This window comes from Saccopteryx bilineata, chromosome 6 (assembly GCF_036850765.1).
Source record: "Saccopteryx bilineata isolate mSacBil1 chromosome 6, mSacBil1_pri_phased_curated, whole genome shotgun sequence".
NCBI lineage: Eukaryota > Metazoa > Chordata > Mammalia > Chiroptera > Emballonuridae > Saccopteryx > Saccopteryx bilineata.
In genome coordinates, this window is record NC_089495.1 from 118,873,067 (window position 1) to 118,892,334 (window position 19,268).

General features: G+C 36.5%; 1 protein-coding gene across 6 annotated transcripts in view; it reads right to left on the minus strand.

The window, feature by feature from the left end:
• POSTN (periostin) overlaps positions 1-19,268 on the minus strand; it is a 45,192-nt gene that overhangs the window by 12,918 nt on the left and 13,006 nt on the right. For all 6 annotated transcript variants that reach the window (XM_066235945.1, XM_066235944.1, XM_066235943.1 and 3 more), the window contains exons 7-16: positions 18,579-18,720; positions 16,156-16,368; positions 15,438-15,572; positions 14,319-14,467; positions 13,070-13,206; positions 4,758-4,888; positions 4,262-4,392; positions 4,053-4,155; positions 3,878-3,945; positions 3,134-3,179 (exon numbers count right to left, since the gene is read on the minus strand). In XM_066235945.1, the coding sequence (XP_066092042.1) occupies positions 3,134-3,179; positions 3,878-3,945; positions 4,053-4,155; positions 4,262-4,392; positions 4,758-4,888; positions 13,070-13,206; positions 14,319-14,467; positions 15,438-15,572; positions 16,156-16,368; positions 18,579-18,720 (1,255 nt within the window). The remainder of the gene's footprint in view (positions 1-3,133; positions 3,180-3,877; positions 3,946-4,052; positions 4,156-4,261; positions 4,393-4,757; positions 4,889-13,069; positions 13,207-14,318; positions 14,468-15,437; positions 15,573-16,155; positions 16,369-18,578; positions 18,721-19,268) is intronic.

Consider the following 19,268-nt stretch of genomic DNA (forward strand, 5'->3'; position numbering starts at 1 on the left):
TGACCTCAACTGTTATTTATATATTTGACAACATTGTTAAAGAGCATTTCCACCTCCCATATTTTTTAAATGTATGATATTTTGGGGACAAATGTAATATGTAGCAAAGAAACAAAATATATATATATATATAAAATCAGTAAATAAGAAACCATAAAAATACACTGCTCACAAAAATTAGGGGATATTTTTAAATGAATATGAAGAAATAAAAAAAGAAGCATTTGATTTTTTTATTAAACAAGAACATCAGAAAAGCAAATGATAAGTCAAAGAAAGTTGTTCCATTATGCAAATGAGATGCAAATTCAATTAATTGTAATTGAGTAGCAAGGAACATATTGGAGAGGGTGAACAGAGCATGTCAAACTGGATTAGAGTGCCACACATTGACTGTTCAGTAGTGTGTATGGTCACCCAAGACTGCCAAAACACACTGACAGCGATGGGGTGTGGACAAGATCAGATCATCCAGCAGTTCTTATGGGATCCCTTGCCACTCCTGCTCCAGCGCAACTTCCAGCTCAAGAAGTGTTGTGGGAGGCATTGGACAATTTGCCAGATGTCTTTCCAGTTCATCCCAAGTATGTTCAATGGAATTCAGGTCTGGAGAACGTGAAGGCCAGTCCACGTGTTAGATTCCTACATCCTGAAGCATGTTATTGATGAGATGCGCATGAAGGGGCCTTGCATTATTGTCCATGAAAGAAAGGTTGTTTTAAACTGCTCCAGCATAGGGTACCACTATGGGGTGCAGAACCTCATCTTGATATCTGATAGCAGTCAGCGATCCCTGTCTGATGACGTAGAGGTCGGTACGACTACCAATGCTAATGCCAACCTACACCATGATTCCACCACGACCAAAGGAATCCTTTTCTCACATGAAACATGAATTCTACCGTGTTCCTCATTCATGCCAAGTCAGGACACAATGATTGTCAGGCTGCAGACTGAACCGTGACTCATCAGAGAAGAGGACAGTTGACCACTCATCATGGGTCTAATGATGATACTCATCAGCCCACCTTCTAGGGGTCCTATGATGTTCAGTAGATAATGGAATGCTATCATTGGTCGCTGGGCATGCAGTCCAACACGATGGAGCCAATTTTGTATGGCTTGGGTGCATATCCATCTTCTAGTGGCAACAAGAAACTGTCCCTGCAGCTCTGTTGCATTGTTGCGCCTGTTCTTTCCTGCCAATAAGGTCAAGTAGCGGTCATTTCTTGCTGCTGTGGCAGATGGGTGACCCTGCCTTCATCTCCTTTGTACTGTTCCGGTCTCTTGAAAGCAATTCCACAGTCTGCTAGTCATGCTTTGGAATGTTCCAAGTGCTGTTGCCACTGTCGTCTGTGTTTGACCAGTTCAGGATGTCCTATGGCTCTCCAGGCTTCGCATTCAGGCAAATCATTTTGCAGAGACATTGCAAGGGCTGGGAAATTGCAGGATGTGCACTTTTAAGATCAGGGAACGTACTGATACTCCAGTACTTTCAGTCTTTTGTATATTGCATTTTCACTAATGAAATAAAAGTTGATTTTGCATATCATTTGCATAATCGAACAACTTTCTTTGACTTATTGTTTTTCTGATGTTCTTGTTTAATAAAAAAATAAATAAATCCTTTTTTCTTATTGCTTCATATTCATTTTGAAACATTCCTTAATTTTTATGAGCAGTATATTTGATTTAATTAGTCTACACCCTTTTTTCAAGTATGCTTCTAAATAATAGCATCTGAGAAGTTAGAGAAACATTTGATATCAGAATGTAAAACTCAGAGCTACTTCGAGAGCTCTGAAGAGTAAGGTTAATTCACTAGATTTGCATAATTTCAAAAACTAACATTTTCTGGGAGTGAGGATTCAACTTCAGTAGAGAAAAATAAAGTTATTATAGATGTTGGCTCATTGTAAGCAGAATATTGCATTGACGTATATGGAAAGTGGTAAACTTATTATGGATAAACTAGAAAAAATAAAGAAATGTGGAGAAAGATGACATAACATTTGTGATGAATAGAACCCATTAGGATTCTTTAATTTCTTATGAAATATATCTCAACAATATTGTATACATCCATACTGAAATTTATACTATGTCAAATCATAACTATTCTAACTAAATCTTTAAAACAATGGTGAGCTGGCCTGATACTGGATTTGCACATGCTATTATTATATAATTGAAATCAGTAAGAACAGCAGACATTTTGATTTATTCCTTACATTGTCTTTCTTTTTCATATCTAGTGTAAATCTTAAGGAAAAATTTCTTAATTGAATGACAGAAGCTCATGGTATAAAATAGAATAATTTTCTAGCCAAGATAAATGTAGAAATTAAAGTAATGTTTTAGCTGCTATTACATTTTGAGTGTTGAACTGTAGAGTCAAACAAAATGAAAAGAATTTCTGATTTGAAAGCCGCAAGAAAAAAAGAAAAAATACAAAGGAATAAAGTCACATCAAAAGAGAAAAACAGGTTATGTTGATGAGAATGAAATACCTTTTACCATTGTTAAGTAGTAGAGGTTTAATTTTGATAATCTGGTAGAGTCAGGCATAACATAAAAGATTTTGGAGATCTAGAAACTTTATCACTTGGCAAAATTTCATTCCTTTGTCCAGTTTTGGATGGAGAGAATTGTTTAACCACCAACTCATAAATATTAGGGTTCTTTGGCACACTGTGTCCCACCTTGTCTTTAGATGGCTGAGGGCTTGAGGCTGGAATGAGCTACAAATTCTTCAGCAATGTTATTTCTGTGCCCACACATCTGAATTTTCAGGTAGCTCTAGAGTACCTTTTAGCTATCTCTTCTCTTTTATGTTTGTATGTCTTCTTTTCTGCTTCTTTGCTATGCTAGTTATATTTCTCTGCTATTATGTCTCACTATTTCTGTTTTTGGTTGAGTGGGGAAGAGTTTTCTTGGAGTTGGAGGGTATGGCTAAGGCGGAGTTCTCTCATTATGACTTCAAACCTTACTTCATGTTGAATTAAATTTGTTGTTGCTTGGAAGTCTAAATACCAGATTATCAATAGTCTCATTTGTAAATACAAAAACATTACTATTAATTTAAAATTTTTTGCCACTTATTGTGACAAATAAATATTCACTATGTACTTACTGTAGACAGTCATAGGGATTTCTTTGAAGGTGCTACCACGAACAAACTGAAAATAAATGTGTATATTGAGTAACATCAAATAGAGTAGCTGTATTAACAAAATCAGGACATGACTTTAATTCTTATTAACGTAAATAAAGTGAAGCTATCATTACACTTAATAGAAATGTAGTCTTCATATGAATCATCTGCCAATTTCCTGATATGAGGCAGATAATATAAAAGGTATTGGATTTGCTAGTCTCAAAAATTACAGAATAGTTAATTCAAAGTTAAATAGATTTATAAAGTAATATTTCATATGTTCTGTGACACTCTGACTCTCTAATAATAAGTAAGCAAAATATCCCTTTGTCTTTAACTATTGTGATTAATGACATTTTATAAGTAAATACTTTATCTTTTCCTTATATGTTGTAGCAAAGACAGTTGAGGTTAGAAAAATTATAGTTATTTTTTTTATCTGTCCAACAAGCCTGTAAACTTTTTTGAATAAAGAACAATATCTAATTTAGCTTAATATTTCCCACAACTCTTAAAACACTGCTTGGTCCCAAGTAGATTTTAATAGATGTCTGCTGAATAAAACTATAAAGAATTTATGTTATCTTTTTTTACAAGTGGGCCAGTGATGCATGATCAACAGAGAGCAATCCAAGTCTAGTGTCTATCTACTCGTTAAGGTAAACATCTCTAGTCTCTTATGTTCAACACATTATAAATGAATCCAATGATGTTAGGTACCTTAATCTGGATGTATTTTATCAGCTTATTAAGTATTTCCAGCAGCTGATCATTTCCAATAGGTGTATCTATGAAAAAATGAATATTAAATAAATGTTAGCAAGATTGTGTAAATAAAAATCTGGGTTTCTATCAACAAAGATTTAGCTTATTAATGATTTCAGTAATTACCGACCTGCTGGATAGAGAAGTTTATCTACGACATGAATAACACCATTTGTCGTCATGATGTCAGACTCTTTTGATTTCAATTCATTCACCAGAAGTGTGTCATTTACCTACCAAAACGGGGGATAATGGCAATGAGAAATTTCACAAAAAATGAACATTGCGGTAAATAAATGGTGACTGAACACTATCATAACTTCATTTCAGAGAACTTACTCCTTTCAGATAGATTTTGCTTCCTTGTGTGGTCTTTAGAATGTTAGTAACACCAGGTTCAAATCCCTTTCCAATGAAAACTCCTGGTGTCAGGTGATAAAGGATAATATTTTGAAGAGCATTTTTGTTGCCTAGGAGGAAAATATATATTTATTTAATAATATGTCATCTTTTCTTTGACATTTGATACTATGAAGACTAAATAGGAAAAAATTTGTCTTTATATTTTCCTCACTGTAATTTTTCATGTCATTTTTATCTTAGGTATATATCAATAAATAATGTAAGTGAACATCTAGCCCAACAATATTGAGCACTCAATTAAGAACATTAATGAGTGACCCTCTACATAGTCTAAGTGAAAATAAAGGAAACTAAGGCTAAACAAGAATATGAAAAAGGAGACATTTTGAGACTGGTATCTGGGCAGAAATCCTTGAGGAAGACATGAGATCTTGAAATCAAGGACAAATATCCAGTATTCACTTCTACTCACGAATCAGTATTTCCTTTTCTTCGTTAGTCATTCCCTTAAAGGCATCATTGGTGGGAACAAATAAAGTCCAATCCCCAGGCTGTGTCAGGAGCTCTTTCAAGTCTGCGGCTTCTAGAAGGCTGAGGAAGATGCTAAACAGGAGAAACATATGTTTATATTGTTAGATTTAGATTAAGGGATGAAATAGAATATAATTTAATTCATGTGTTGCAGAAAACATAAACAAATTGTTCACACATTTTCACATGTTTCAAATGCAATTTACTTGTTAAGAAAGTTTTATCCTGGGGAAACTATTTAAATATAGATACGATTTTAAAATATCTTAACCTCAGTTTTTATCCCATAAAACTTGACAAGGTCACATTTTATAACAAATAATAAGCTGTTTTTTTCACTCATTAACTTATATTATGGTACATTGAGAAGCAAAATAGTGTTGAGAACGTATTTTAGTTTTGAAAACATTTACATAGACTTATTCTAAAGTTTATTTTCGAGTGACGTCACGGAAATGGCGCCGTGAGCAGCGCGTCCGACAGCTCTCCCCTAAATCACAACAAATTTATCAACTAGAAACAGAAAAATTTATCCTCAGAGCATTCCGGAGTTCCACACAAACTGATAGCGAAAGGACTATTATCACTTAAATCTGAGAGACGAGGGTGTGGAGGAATCTACCGCAGGGACGTTCTTTCAAGCCGCAAGGAAGTGCGCCTGTGGTGAGTCAGCCCATACTTGGGAGCCGCGAGCCGCCGCGCGCGCGCCTGGTCCGGTTGAGCACTGCTAACGTTCCCAGCGGCCCACACACTGCGAGTGAGCGTCGCCAGCCACCGGTGCCCGGAACACCCCATTCGCGTGCGTGCCTTGGGCATTCCACGCGCCCAGGGCGCCCTACTGGCCCGCACACCCAGGGTGCTCCATTATCCTGCGCCTGGTGCGATCCAGCCACCAGCGGCAGGGCGAGCGGGAGAGGCTTGGGAGATTCTCTCCGTGGGCGGGGCACCTCACCCAGCCATTCAAGCTAACAATCAAGCGTTGGGGGAGGGGCGCGCGCAGGCAGCCTAAAATACCTTCAGAAGCACAGCTGCGACCCAATCACTGAAATTAGCTTAACCCATGAAATCTGCGCACCCTCGGTTCTAATTGATAAGATCTCTCTCAGTTCAGCGATCCAAGACAAGAGGCGTGATATTTTTTAGTGCCTCTTGCTAAAGGGGCGAGGGCAACTTCTGATTGATAGAGCCTCCATATTCAGGGATAAACGCTAACAAGAGGGACTTGGCAGATAATAAGATCTATACTACACTAGTCGCAAGCAGAGACTAGTGCCTCTTCTTCCCTGCAAAAACAGGCTACAAAGTGTGGAAAGCCTGGGTTGAGAGGTCCAACTAAATGCTAGGCGCTGAACAGTCACCTTGACAACAATTGACTCCCACCCCCGCCTGATTACACTGGAGGCCCTGACTGTCAGAGCCTTTCCCAAAGCCTTGCACTGAGTGGGGATAGAGTGGGGATTTCCCAGCTCTTTGAGCTTCTTACTCCCCAGGCAGAAGCAGTTGCAGCCTTATAGCTGGATCACCAGGCTGCTAATTCAGAAAGGGGGGGCTAGGAGAGAGAATCCAGGAAAGCAAACTCTCTCATCGTTGGACCCTGCAAACGCCAACAAGCCTTGACTACCAGCAAGACTAAAGCCAATTATATGACATTGCCATAGAATCCCATCAACTGCAAATCCCTACCTAAGTGTGACACAGGGGCAGAGCCTGGGGTACAGAGTCACCGAGCAGGAAGAGGGAGAGAAAAGAAAAAGGAAGAAGTTAACCTCTCAAAATCAAGAAAAATCCACAGACTTTACAATTTGATCCACTAATTTTTTTGTTGTTGTTGTTTGTTTCTTCTATCTTATTGCCTCTATTTCCTCCACCTCGGTCCTTCTATTCTCTGCCCATCTTATGCTTCCCCTTTCTTGAACTACACTACCCATGAGTGTTGCATTTTATTTCTCTTCTTCATCCTCACCCTCCTTTAAGGTTATACTCCAAAACACTTAACTCTCACTCTCTCCTCTTTTGTTTTTTTTTTGTCTTGCTTTATTTTGTTTTTTTCTCTTCCTATTTTATATCTGCCTTCGTTTTTCTCTTTTTCTTATTTTTTCCTTTCTATTCATTTTATCTTTTCTCATTTTACTTTCCTCCCATATAATCCTCAATCACAAACAAATTAGTTAATTTGGGACTCAAGGCTTTTTTTTGGCTTTATTTCTCTTTTTTGCTTTTGTTTTTATTTCTTTTCTTGTTTGTTTATTTTTGTGGCATTTTGGGTCCTCCCAACCCAAGGTCTCCATTGTATTTAGTCTTCGCTCCACTTAATACAACAGATTTTTACTTATAATTTTTATTTTTTTCTTCTTTATTATTCTTTTTTGGTCCTTTTTTCTGGTTCCCTCGTATCCCTCTCATTATATCTCTTAGTTGACCATCACTTACAAGCAAATCATCTTATGCTTGTCTAAGATTTTCTTCCTTTTTTTTTTTTTTTTTTGCATTTAGTAGGTCCCTACTCCCTTTTTTTTTGCCCCTTGAACTCTTCACCCCAAATCAGACCCTCCATTATAGGCACAATATTTCCCTGAGGAGGGGAGAGGAGGGAAAGAGAAGAGAGAAAAAAGGGGGAAATAATAAATTATTACTGTTTTTATTGTGGGGTGTTTTACCTTTTTTTTTTTTTTTCTTTTTTTTCCTTTTTACTCTTTATTAATTCTAATTAGTGCTATCAACAAGACCACCCTCAGATGCCAATAAGAAAGAGAAAATCGAATATTATGGATACAAAAGAAAGAGAGGTAACACAAATAGATGTGGAAAAATCTATGGAGAAAAGACAACATATTGGAAGCCTTGGAGCTAAATGACAGAGAATTTAAAATAGAAATCTTAAAAATACTCAGAGATATACAAGAAAACACAGAAAGGCAATTTAGGGAGATCAGAAAACAACTCAATGAACACAAAGAATATATTACCAAGGAAATTGAAACTATAAAAACAAATCAAACAGAAATGAAAAACTCAATTCACGAGCTGAAAAACGAGGTAACAAGCTTAGCTAACAGAACAGCCCAGATTGAAGATAGATTAGTGAAATAGAAGACAAACAACTTGAGGCACAACAGAGAGAAGAAGAAAGAGACTCAAAAATAATAAAAAATGAGAAAGCCCTACAGGAATTGTCTGACTCCATCAGAAAGAATAACATAAGAATAATAGGTATATCAGAGGGAGAAGAGAAAGAAAATGGAATGGAGAATATACTCAAACAAATAATAGACGAGAACTTCCCAAGCCTGTGGAAAGAACTAAAGCCTCAAATTCAAGAAGCAAACAGAACACCGAGTTTTATTAACCCCAACAAACCCACTCCAAGGCACATCATAATAAAGATGACACAAAACAATGACAAAGAAAAATTCTCAAGGCAGTCAGGGAAAAGAAGAGTATAACATATAAAGGAAGGCCTATTAGATTATCATCAGATTTCTCAGCAGAAACTCTACAAGCTAGAAGAGAGTGGACCCCAATATTTAAAGCCCTGAAAGAGAGGAACTTTCAGCCAAGAATACTATACCCATCAAAGCTATCCTTCAAGTATGAAGGAGATATAAAAACATTCACAAATACAGAAAAGATGAGAGAATTTATCAACAGAAAGCTCCCACTCCAGGAAACACTAAAGGGGGTTTTCCAACCAGATTCAAAGAACAAAAGAAAACAACACCACAAGTAATAGCTCCACCAAGAACACAATAAAACCAAACTTAAACTGTGACAACAAAGGAAAAAAAGGGGGGAGAGGATGGAGATTAACAGTAGCAAAGGACGATGAAGTGCAGAAATACTTATAAGATAGGGTACTACAATGAATATGGTAGGTACCCTTTTCATTACTTAATGGTAACCACCCTTGAAAAAACCACCACAAAAACACTTGACTTAAAAAAGGTAGCAACAGAGGAAAGAAGTATGGAACACAAACAAACAAAAACAAATGATAGAAAAACAAAAGAGAAGAATCAAACTAGATACAAAACTAACAGAAAGCAATTTATAAAATGGCAGTAGGGAACCCACAAGTGTCAATAATTACACTAAATGTAAATGGATTAAACTTACCAATAAAAAGACACAGAGTAGCAGAATGGATTAAAAAAGAAAATCCAACTATATGCTGCCTACAAGAAACACATCTAAGCAACAAGGATAAAAACAAAGAGAAAGGCTGGAAAACAATACTCCAAGCAAACAACACCCAAAAAAAGGCAGGTGTAGCAATTCTCATATCTAATAATGCTGACTACAAGACAGAAAAAGTACTCAGAGACAAAAATGGTCATTTCATAATGATTAAGGGGAAGTTGAATCAAGAAGACATAACAATCCTTAATATATATGCACCAAACCAAGGAGCACCAAAATATAAAAGACAGCTACTTATTGACCTTAAAACAAAAACTAACAAAAATAGAATCATACTTGGAGACCTCAATACACCGCTGACGGCTCTAGATCAGTCATCCAAACAGAGAATCAACAAAGACATAGTGGCCTTAAACAAAATACTAGAACACCTGGATATGATAGACATCTACAGGACACTTCATCCCAAAGCGACAGAGTATACATTTTTCTCTAGTGTACATGGAACATTCTCAAGAATTGACCATATGTTGGGCCACAAAGACAATATCAGCAAATTTAGAAAAATTGAAATTGTACCAAGCATATTTTCTGATCATAAAGCCTTGAAACTAGAATTCAACTGCAAAAAAGAGGGGGAAAAACCCACAAAAATGTGGAAACTAAACAACATACTTCTAAAAAATGAATGGGTCAAAGAAGAAATAAGCGCAGAGATCAAAAGATATATACAGACAAATGAAAATGAAAATACGACATATCAGAATCTCTGGGATGCAGCAAAAGCAGTAATAAGAGGAAAGCTCATATCACTTCAGGCCTATATGAACAAACAAGAGAGAGCCGAAGTAAACCACTTAACTTCACACCTTAAGGAACTAGAAAAAGAAGAACAAAGACAACCCAAAACCAGCCGAAGAAAGGAGATAATAAAAATCAGAGCAGAAATAAATGAAATAGAGAACAGAAAAACTATATAAAAAATCAACAAAACAAGGAGCTGGTTCTTTGAAAAGATCAACAAAATTGACAAACCCTTGGCAAGACTCACCAAGGAAAAAAGACACAGGACTCAAATAAAATCCAAAATGAAAGAGGAGAGATCACCACAGACATCATAGATATACAAAGAATTATTGTAGAATACTATGAAAAATTATATGCCACCAAATACAACAATCTAGAAGAAATGGATAAATTCCTAGAACAATACAACCTTCCTAGACTGAGTCATGAAGAAGCAGAAAGCCTAAACAGACCAATCAGCAGGGAGGAAATAGAAAAAACTATTAAAAACCTCCCCAAAAATAAAAGTCCAGGCCCAGACGGTTATACTAGGGAATTCTATTAAACATTCAAAGAAGACTTGGTTCCTATTCTACTCAAAGTCTTCCAAAAAATAGAAGAAGAAGCAATACTTCCAAACACATTCTATGAGGCCAACATAACCCTCATACCAAAACCTGGCAAGGATGGCACAAAGAAAGAAAACTACAGACCAATATCTCTAATGAATACAGATGCTAAAATACTAAACAAAATACTGGCAAACCGAATACAACAACATATTAAAAAAATAATACATCATGATCAAGTGGGATTCATCCCAGAATCTCAAGGATGGTTCAACATACGCAAAACGGTTAACGTAATACACCATATCAACAAAACAAAGAACAAAAACCACATGATCTTATCAATAGATGCAGAAAAGGCTTTTGATAAAATACAACACAATTTTATGTTTAAGACTCTCAACAAAATGGGTATAGAAGGAAAATATCTCAACATGATAAAGGCCATATATGATAAACCATCAGCCAACATCCTATTAAACGGCATAAAACTGAGGACTTTCTATCTTAAATCAGGAACAAGACAGGGTTGTCCACTCTCTCCACTCTTATTTAACGTGGTGCTAGAAGTTCTGGCCAGAGCAATCAGACAAGACAAAGAAATAAAAGGCATCCATATTGGAAAAGAAGAAGTAAAGGTATCACTTTTTGCTGATGATATGATTCTATACATCGAAAACCCGAAGGACTCCACAAAAAGATTATTAGAAACAATAAACCAATACAGTAAGTTCGCAGGATACAAAATTAACATACAAAAGGCCATAGCCTTTCTATATGCCAACAATGAAATATTAGAAAACGAACTCAAAAAAATAATCCCCTTCACGATTGCAACAAAAACAATAAAATACCTAGGAATAAACATAACAAAGAACGTAAAGGACCTATATAATGAAAATTACAAAGCATTGTTAAGGGAAATCGAAAAAGATACAATGAGATGGAAAAATATTCCTTGTTCTTGGATAGGAAGAATAAATATAATCGAAATGGCCATATTACCCAAAGCAATATACAAATTTAATGCAATTCCCATCAAAATCCCTATGAGATTTTTTAAAGAAATGGAACAAAAAATCATCAGATTTATATGGAACTATAAAAAACCCCGAATAGCCAAAACAATCCTAAGGAAAAAGAATGAAGCTGGGGGCATTACAATACCTGACTTTAAACTATATTATAGGGCCACGATAATCAAAACAGCATGGTATTGGCAGAAAAATAGACACTCAGACCAATGGAACAGAATAGAAAGCCTAGAAATAAAACCACATATATATGGTCAAATAATCTTTGATAAAGGGGCCAACAACACACAATGGAGAAAAGAAAGCCTCTTCAACAAATGGTGTTGGGAAAACTGGAAAGCCACATGCAAAAGAATGAAACTCGACTACAGCCTGTCCCCGTGTACTAAAATTAATTCAAAATGGATCAAAGACCTAAATATAAGACCTGAAACAATAAAGTACATAGAAGAAGACATAGGTACTAAAATCATGGACCTGGGTTTTAAAGAACATTTTATGAACTTGACTCCAATGGCAAGAGAAGTGAAGGCAAAGATAAATGAATGGGACTACATCAGAATTAAAAGTTTTTGCTCAGCAAGAGAAACTGATATCAAAATAAACAGACAGCCAACTACATGGGAACTGATATTTTCAAACGACAGCTCAGATAAGGGCCTAATATCCAAAATTTACAAAGAACTCATAAAACTCAACAACAAACAAACAAACAATCCAATAAAAAAATGGGAAGAGGACATGAACAGATACTTCTCCCAGGAAGAGATACAAATGGCCAACAGATATATGAAAAGATGCTCAGCTTCATTAGTTATTAGAGAAATGCAAATCAAAACTACAATGAGATACCACCTCACCCCTGTTAGATTAGCTATTATCAACAAGACGGGTAATAGCAAATGTTGGAGAGGCTGTGGAGAAAAAGGAACCCTCATTCACTGTTGGTGGGACTGTAAAGTAGTACAACCATTATGGAGGAAAGTATGGTGGTTCCTCAAAAAACTGCAAATAGAACTACCTTATGACCCAGCAATCCCTCTACTGGGTATATACCCCAAAACCTCAGAAACATTGATACGTGAAGACACATGTAGCCCCATGTTCATTGCAGCACTGTTCACAGTGGCCAAGACATGGAAACAACCAAAAAGCCCTTCAATAGAAGACTGGATAAAGAAGATGTGGCACATATACACTATGGAATACTACTCAGCCATAAGAAATGATGACATCAGATCATTTACAGCAAAATGGTGGGATCTTGATAACATTATAAGGAGTGAAATAAGCAAATCAGAAAAAAACAAGAACTACATGATTCCATACATTGGTGGAACATAAAAATGAGACTAAGAGACATGGACAAGAGTGTGGTGGTTACCAAGGGTGGGGGGGAGGGAGGACATGGGAGGGAGGGAGGGAGAGAGTTAGGGGGAGGGGGAGGGGCACAGAGAACTAGATAGAGGGTGACGGAGGACAATCTGACTTTGGGCGAGGGGTTTGCAACATAATTTAATGACAAAATAAACTAGACATGTTATCTTTGAATATATGTACCCTGATTTATTAATGTCATCCCATTACCATTAATAAAAATTTATTATAAAAAAAAATAAATAAAGTTTATTTTCAGTATTTCAGTACTGAATGCTAAATGCCTTTTGGAATACTGACCGTGCTGATAGCTCTCATTATTTTGTGGAGGTGAAACTAATTAAGCTTACCTAAAGCGTTTGTCCTGTTTCAATTTTTCATGGAGGGACTTCTCTGCTGGTTTGATGATCTCTCGGAAGATGTGAATGGCACCATTCCTTCCTTGCTTGCTTCCTCTCACCATGCAGGAATTTTCAATGCAGACAGCCTAGCAACAGAAATAAAGATACAGCCCTCCAGTTCCTTATTTAAAATTTCCTATGTGGCCTGGCCTGTGGTGGCACAGTGGGTGGGGTGTCGACCTGAAATGCTAAGGTTGTCAGTTTGAAACCCTGGGCTTGCCTGGTCAAGTCACATATGAGAAAAAAATCAATGAACAACTAAAGTGAAGCAACTACTGGTTGATGCCTCTCTTCCTCTATCTCTTCCTTTCTCCCTCTCTTTTTCTAAAATCAATGAATAAAATCTTATAAAAATTTTTCTATGTGGAAATAGTTGAATACCTAATTAAATGTCTAAATTGACTCTTCTAAGAGGTAATCTGACCTCTATGGCCAGAGAAAACAGCTTCTCTCCTCTGTTTTTAAGATCTTGTTCAGGCCCTGGCTGGTTGGCTCAGTGGTAGAGCGTTGGCCCGGGTGTGGATGTATCGGGTTCAATTCCCAGTCAGGGCACACAAGAGAAGTGCCCATCTGCTTCTCCACCCGTCCCCCTCTTGCTTCTCTCTCTCTTTCTCTGTATCTCTCTCTCTTCCTCTCCTGTAGCCAAGGCTCAATTGGAGGAAGTTAGACTTGGGCACTGAAGATGGCTCCATGGGCTCTGCCTCAGGTGTAGAGAAGAGCTCAGTTGCTGAGCAGCAGAGCAATGCCCCAGATGGGCAGGGCATCACCCCCTAATGGGCTTGCAGGGTGGGCCCTGGTTGGGGTGCATGCGGGAGTCTGTCTCTGCCTTCCTGCCTCTCACTGAATAAAAAAAAAAAGATCTTGCACAATCTGACATCACAACTCTTATACTCAACCAGGTTTTCTGCTACTAGTCAAGCTACTCTATGTGCCAGCCAAGTAGTTTTGCGAGTTACAGAAGTTCCACAGATTCTATTCTACATTTTCTACCATTCCTCTTCATGTTCTAACCATCTATAATTAAACAAATGCAAATTTTCTGAATTGTTACACATAGCACTTTGAGTGGAATTTTTTGTCTTCACATGTTACTCAGTTCCATAATCTTCTGATGAATGTTTATTATCAAAACTGCATGAATGAAGTTCTGGGAAACATTTAAGCAATGTAGATATTTTATATTGTTTGATTCACTTACTGTACGATACACAAAGACTCTCAGCTGTTTGCCTCCAATGGTCTCGAGCTTTTGTCCATTGTAAAGCTCGTTAAGGCCAACTTTTACTTTCAATATGTGATTCTGCAGAATTAATTTAAGAAGACGCTGATCCATGCCCAGAGTATCATCTGTAAATAAATTTTTAAAGAAAATTATATGTATTTTATTTGGAAAGTATTAAAGTTTCTCCAAGTAAGAGAGAATCATGAAAATGTAAAACTATTATTGATATTATGTGTCCTACACTCATACCACATATAACTCAAGTGCTCCAGTCAATGAATTTTATGCAGCAATAGAAGCTCTATGAGCTATTCCATCAAGTGACTGTAACATAATTCCAAGCATTCTAAACAATGGGTTTCATTTCTGTGATACATAGTTTTATGTGGTCATTGGCAAAAGTTAAACTCTAATGCTGGCCAAGAATTCTTCTGAGATTTTGATATCAACTAGTCACATGAAAGAATAATGATGAATCATATTTAAATTTATCTTTATTGCTGAAAAGAAAGTCAAAGCACACAATCTCTTAAAGGTAGATTAATATTAACACCTTTAATATTTAAATGTCTTTATAAAATCACTTTTCTAAAAAAAGTGGCAGGCTACATTAATCTAAACACTGTCCCTAAATAGCAGGTAGTGGGTAAAATACTTATAAGAATAGTTCACTACATAATATAAAAATGTATATTTATATTCATTTATAATTTAATATCTTACTGTTAAATTCTGAGATATAAAATAAACCTATTTATTCTTAAATATTATGTTGTTATCATATAATAAAGCCAAGTTTATTTTTCTTAGAAGCCATTATGTGTCTGGTAATATGGTTTTATTTAGAGAATAACTGGATACCACATGTCACAAACTTTCTCTTCCTGTGCACTGTTATTTTTCATAATAAAATGTTTTGAAATAAAAGACATTTTAATAGAGGCTAACACACTGATGGATAGCCAATACAAAAACTAATCAACACTTTGTGAAATATACATATAATTCCATATTGCAAACAATCATGATGAAGAAAAATGGTGTGTATGGGTTAAGAGCAGAGGAGCAGGGATGACATTGTCCAGTAGTACATACCAGAAAATGCATTATTCACGGGTGCCAGCAAAGTGTACTCTCCATCTGGCCTCAGTGTAGATGCCAAACCTAATTGGGCCACGAGTTCTTTGAAAGTGGTTTGCTGATTTCCAGCCAGGTCAATAACTTGTTTGGCTATAAAATAAACCATCACCATTCCAAAATGTCATCATTGTAATTATCACCATGAAATTAGTAAATAAATTCTTGGCTGTTTTCCATAAGCATTTTGTTGTACTAACAAGGTAATAAGACATCCTGCCTTTCCTTACTAAGAATTCCAACTTTCCTTTTTGGGGTGTTAATCACCACAAAGCATTTCACAAGGAAAATATCTTTGTCTTCTTTCCATTTTCTTTAATTCTCTATTGCTCACCTCTTGACTTTGCTCTTGTGAGTTTCATAACTCTTTAATTTATTCAAAGATGACCATATGATTATAACTTTCCTTGTGTTTTCAAGAAACCTTAGCCACTGCGAGAACCTTTATAAACATTAGGTATCAAAAACCTTAGAACACCAAGTTTTCATGCACAGAATGCCCATGACCCTGTAGGTCACATACTGTAGGTGACACTCATTTCGCTCACCATTTACTTTGTGTTTTTGTTTCACATGCCACTTTTTATACTACACATTTGCCTTTCATGAAACTTACTTTTGAGGCATGCTAATAGATAAACAACAGTAAGTAGAAGAGTATGAAACTGTCACTCACCGGAATCTGGAATGAGGACCTGATCAATCAAATGAATAACACCATTGTTTGTCACAATGTCTTTTTTGTTCACCATTTTGATTCCATTTACTGTTATGCTGTCACCATCACATCCTATCTCAACTGTGTTTCCTTCCAGAGTCTCAAATACTGCTCCTCCCATAATGGCTTCAGAGCACTGGAGCGTGTTTAAAATGTGATATTTCATGAGAGCTGAAGGACAAGATAAAAAAGAAAGTATTCATATATTAAGGGAAATAGCATTTGATCCTTAAAAAACATGTAAAACATATTTCACTATGAAACAAAGCATTCCTAATAAAAAGATACATATAACATATATGGATCAAAGGTTTTTTTTCCATTTTTATCTTTTTATTGAATGTATTGGGGTGACACCAGTTAACAAAATTATACAGGTTTCAGGAGCACAATTCTATAACACATCATCTGTACACTGTATTGTGTGTCACCACCCCAAGTCAAGTCTCCGTCCATCACCATTTACCCACCTTTACCTTCTTCCTCCTCCCTCTGGCGACTTCCACACTGTTGTCTGTGTCCATGAGGTTTTTCTCTTTTTTTTCTCAATCCCTCCACCTCTGTCAACCAGACTACACCCTACTGGACAGCTGTCAGCTTGCTCTCTATCTATGTGTTTATCTCTATTTTGCTTGTTAGTTCATTTTGTTTATTAGATTCCACATATGAGTGAAATCATTTTTAAAGTCTGTTTAAGTTCTTTGAATGTTATTTCATCAATATACAATAGAAAAAGCTTAGCTTAGTAGGAAGAGGAGAAGATTAATTGCGTGAAATGATTTGTGTAGTACAGTACTACTAAAAAAGTGTTACTTTATTTCCCCATGTATAGGACGCACCCTTTTTCAAAAAATTTGGGGTCTAAAAACTGGGTGTGTTTTATACAGGGTTGTGGCATTTCAAATGCCATAGATGGAACTGAGGATGAGGCAATATATGAAGACAGTGATTCATCATAACACACAGATGAGGACAAGCTAATGGATGGGAGTTTTGACAGTGATAAGGAGTTATATGAATTTTTTGATGAATAAAACTTGAGTTCAATAACTTTATGTAATACATTTTTTTTTTCAAATTTTGGGCCCCCAAATTAAAATGTGTCTTATACATGGGGAACTACGGTAGATCAAGTTCCCACTACTGTAAGAAGCAGAGGAAGGGGGGGAGAGTTCCATTCAGAAGGCCTGTAAAGTTATTTGTTAAGTGATAGTTGATCCAATACACACAAGCAGTATCTCTCATTAGCCACTCATAACAGAATAGTTGTGTGTGTGTGTGTGTGTGTGTGTGTGTGTGTGTATATATATATATAGTTTGTATATATATATATACACACACACACACAATATATACACACACACACACACATACATACATAAAGGGGTTATTAGAGGCTGAGGGCAAGACAAATGATGCCCTAAAGACAACATCTAGAATGTAACCAAAGTAAAGATAATCGTTTGAAGAATATCTCAAGGGAGTTATGCCTCAATTATATTGTCTATATCTGCACCTCCAAAATTTCTCATCTTAAGTTGGTTAAATGTCTTTTAGAATAGGCTAAGTAAAATGTACTAGGCACAATGTAAAATCTATTTGAAAATGGAAAGGGGGATGGAAAAAAGCCAAATTTTATAAATCAATAAGTAAAGCCTTAAGAGAATCATGCCATTTTCTCAACCCAAATCTATCTTTTAGCAAAACTTAATATTGTGTATATACAGTATTTCATTTTTATGGTTTCTTAGTTTTTAATTTATTTTTAATTTATTGGGATGACATTGGTTCACCAAATCATACAGGTTTCAGGAGCACAACTCAATATAACACCATCTACATACCACATCATGCATTCCATGTATTCTTTATTTTTCTTCTTTTCCAAGAGAGGGGAGGGGAGATAGACAGAATCCCACATGTACCCCAACTAGGATCCACCTGGTGACCCCATCTTGGATCCCCTGATGCTCTGCTCATCTGAAGCCATGTTTACAACCAAGCTATTTTTAGCACCTGAAGCCATCCTCAGCGCCCAAGGTCAATGTGCTCAAATCAGTAGAGCCATGGCTGTTCAAAGGGAAGAGACAGAAAGCGAGAAGGGGAGAGGAAGGAGTGAAGAAGCAAATGGTCACCTCTCCTGTGTGCCCTGACCGGGAATGAAACCTAGGACTTCCATATGCAGGGCTGATGCTCTACCAGTGAGCAAACCAGCCAGGGCTGCTCCATTTCAACTTTGTTGAAATTTTTATGGTTCACCTCAAAAAATATTTTCTGGATCTTTGCTTATCAATGCTGATAACATTGTTATGGCCATCTCTTTTTCATTTCCTTTTCTTGAAATTCTGGGAAGCCTCTCATACAGGGAAATGTTTTCATACCTTCAGTAGCCACTTTGTCTCCCATGATCCTCTCTAGGACACCTCGTGGAAGTTTCTCAAAAGCCTCATTTGTGGGAGCAAAGAGTGTGAAATGGCCGTCTCTTCCAAGGGCTTCCAGTATATCAGATGTGATGGCAGCTGCCTGAAACACAAATGCATTTTTCAGAGGTTTGTGCATTATAAATCCAAAGAAAATTACAGTATATGCCAGCCTAGCTCAAGCTACAAGGGAGCTCACCATATAGAACAAGTTTGCTCTTGTTAGATCTTTAATAAATTACTTTTTGGCACACCAACTATGTCCTTTCCCATTTTCCTCAAACTGTGTTTATAAAAATGGCAATTCTGTCATTGTTTGTATGACAGTAGCAATATCCAGCAAGCAGTACATATAGTAATTAAGATGGACACATTATATGGTATATATACACAATGGAATACTATGGGGCCATGAAAAAGAAGGAAATCTTACCTTTTGCGACAACACGGAAGGACCTGGAAACTATTATGTTAAGTGAAATAAGCCAGGCAGAGAAAGAAAAATATCATATGACCTCACTCATTTGAGGAATCCAATGAACAATATAAACAGAGGAACGGAATACAGACAGAGGCGGGGTCAATAGATCTAGAGGGAAAGTGGACAGAGGGAAAGGGGATGAGAGGATGGGATCAGAAAAGGGAAGGTTT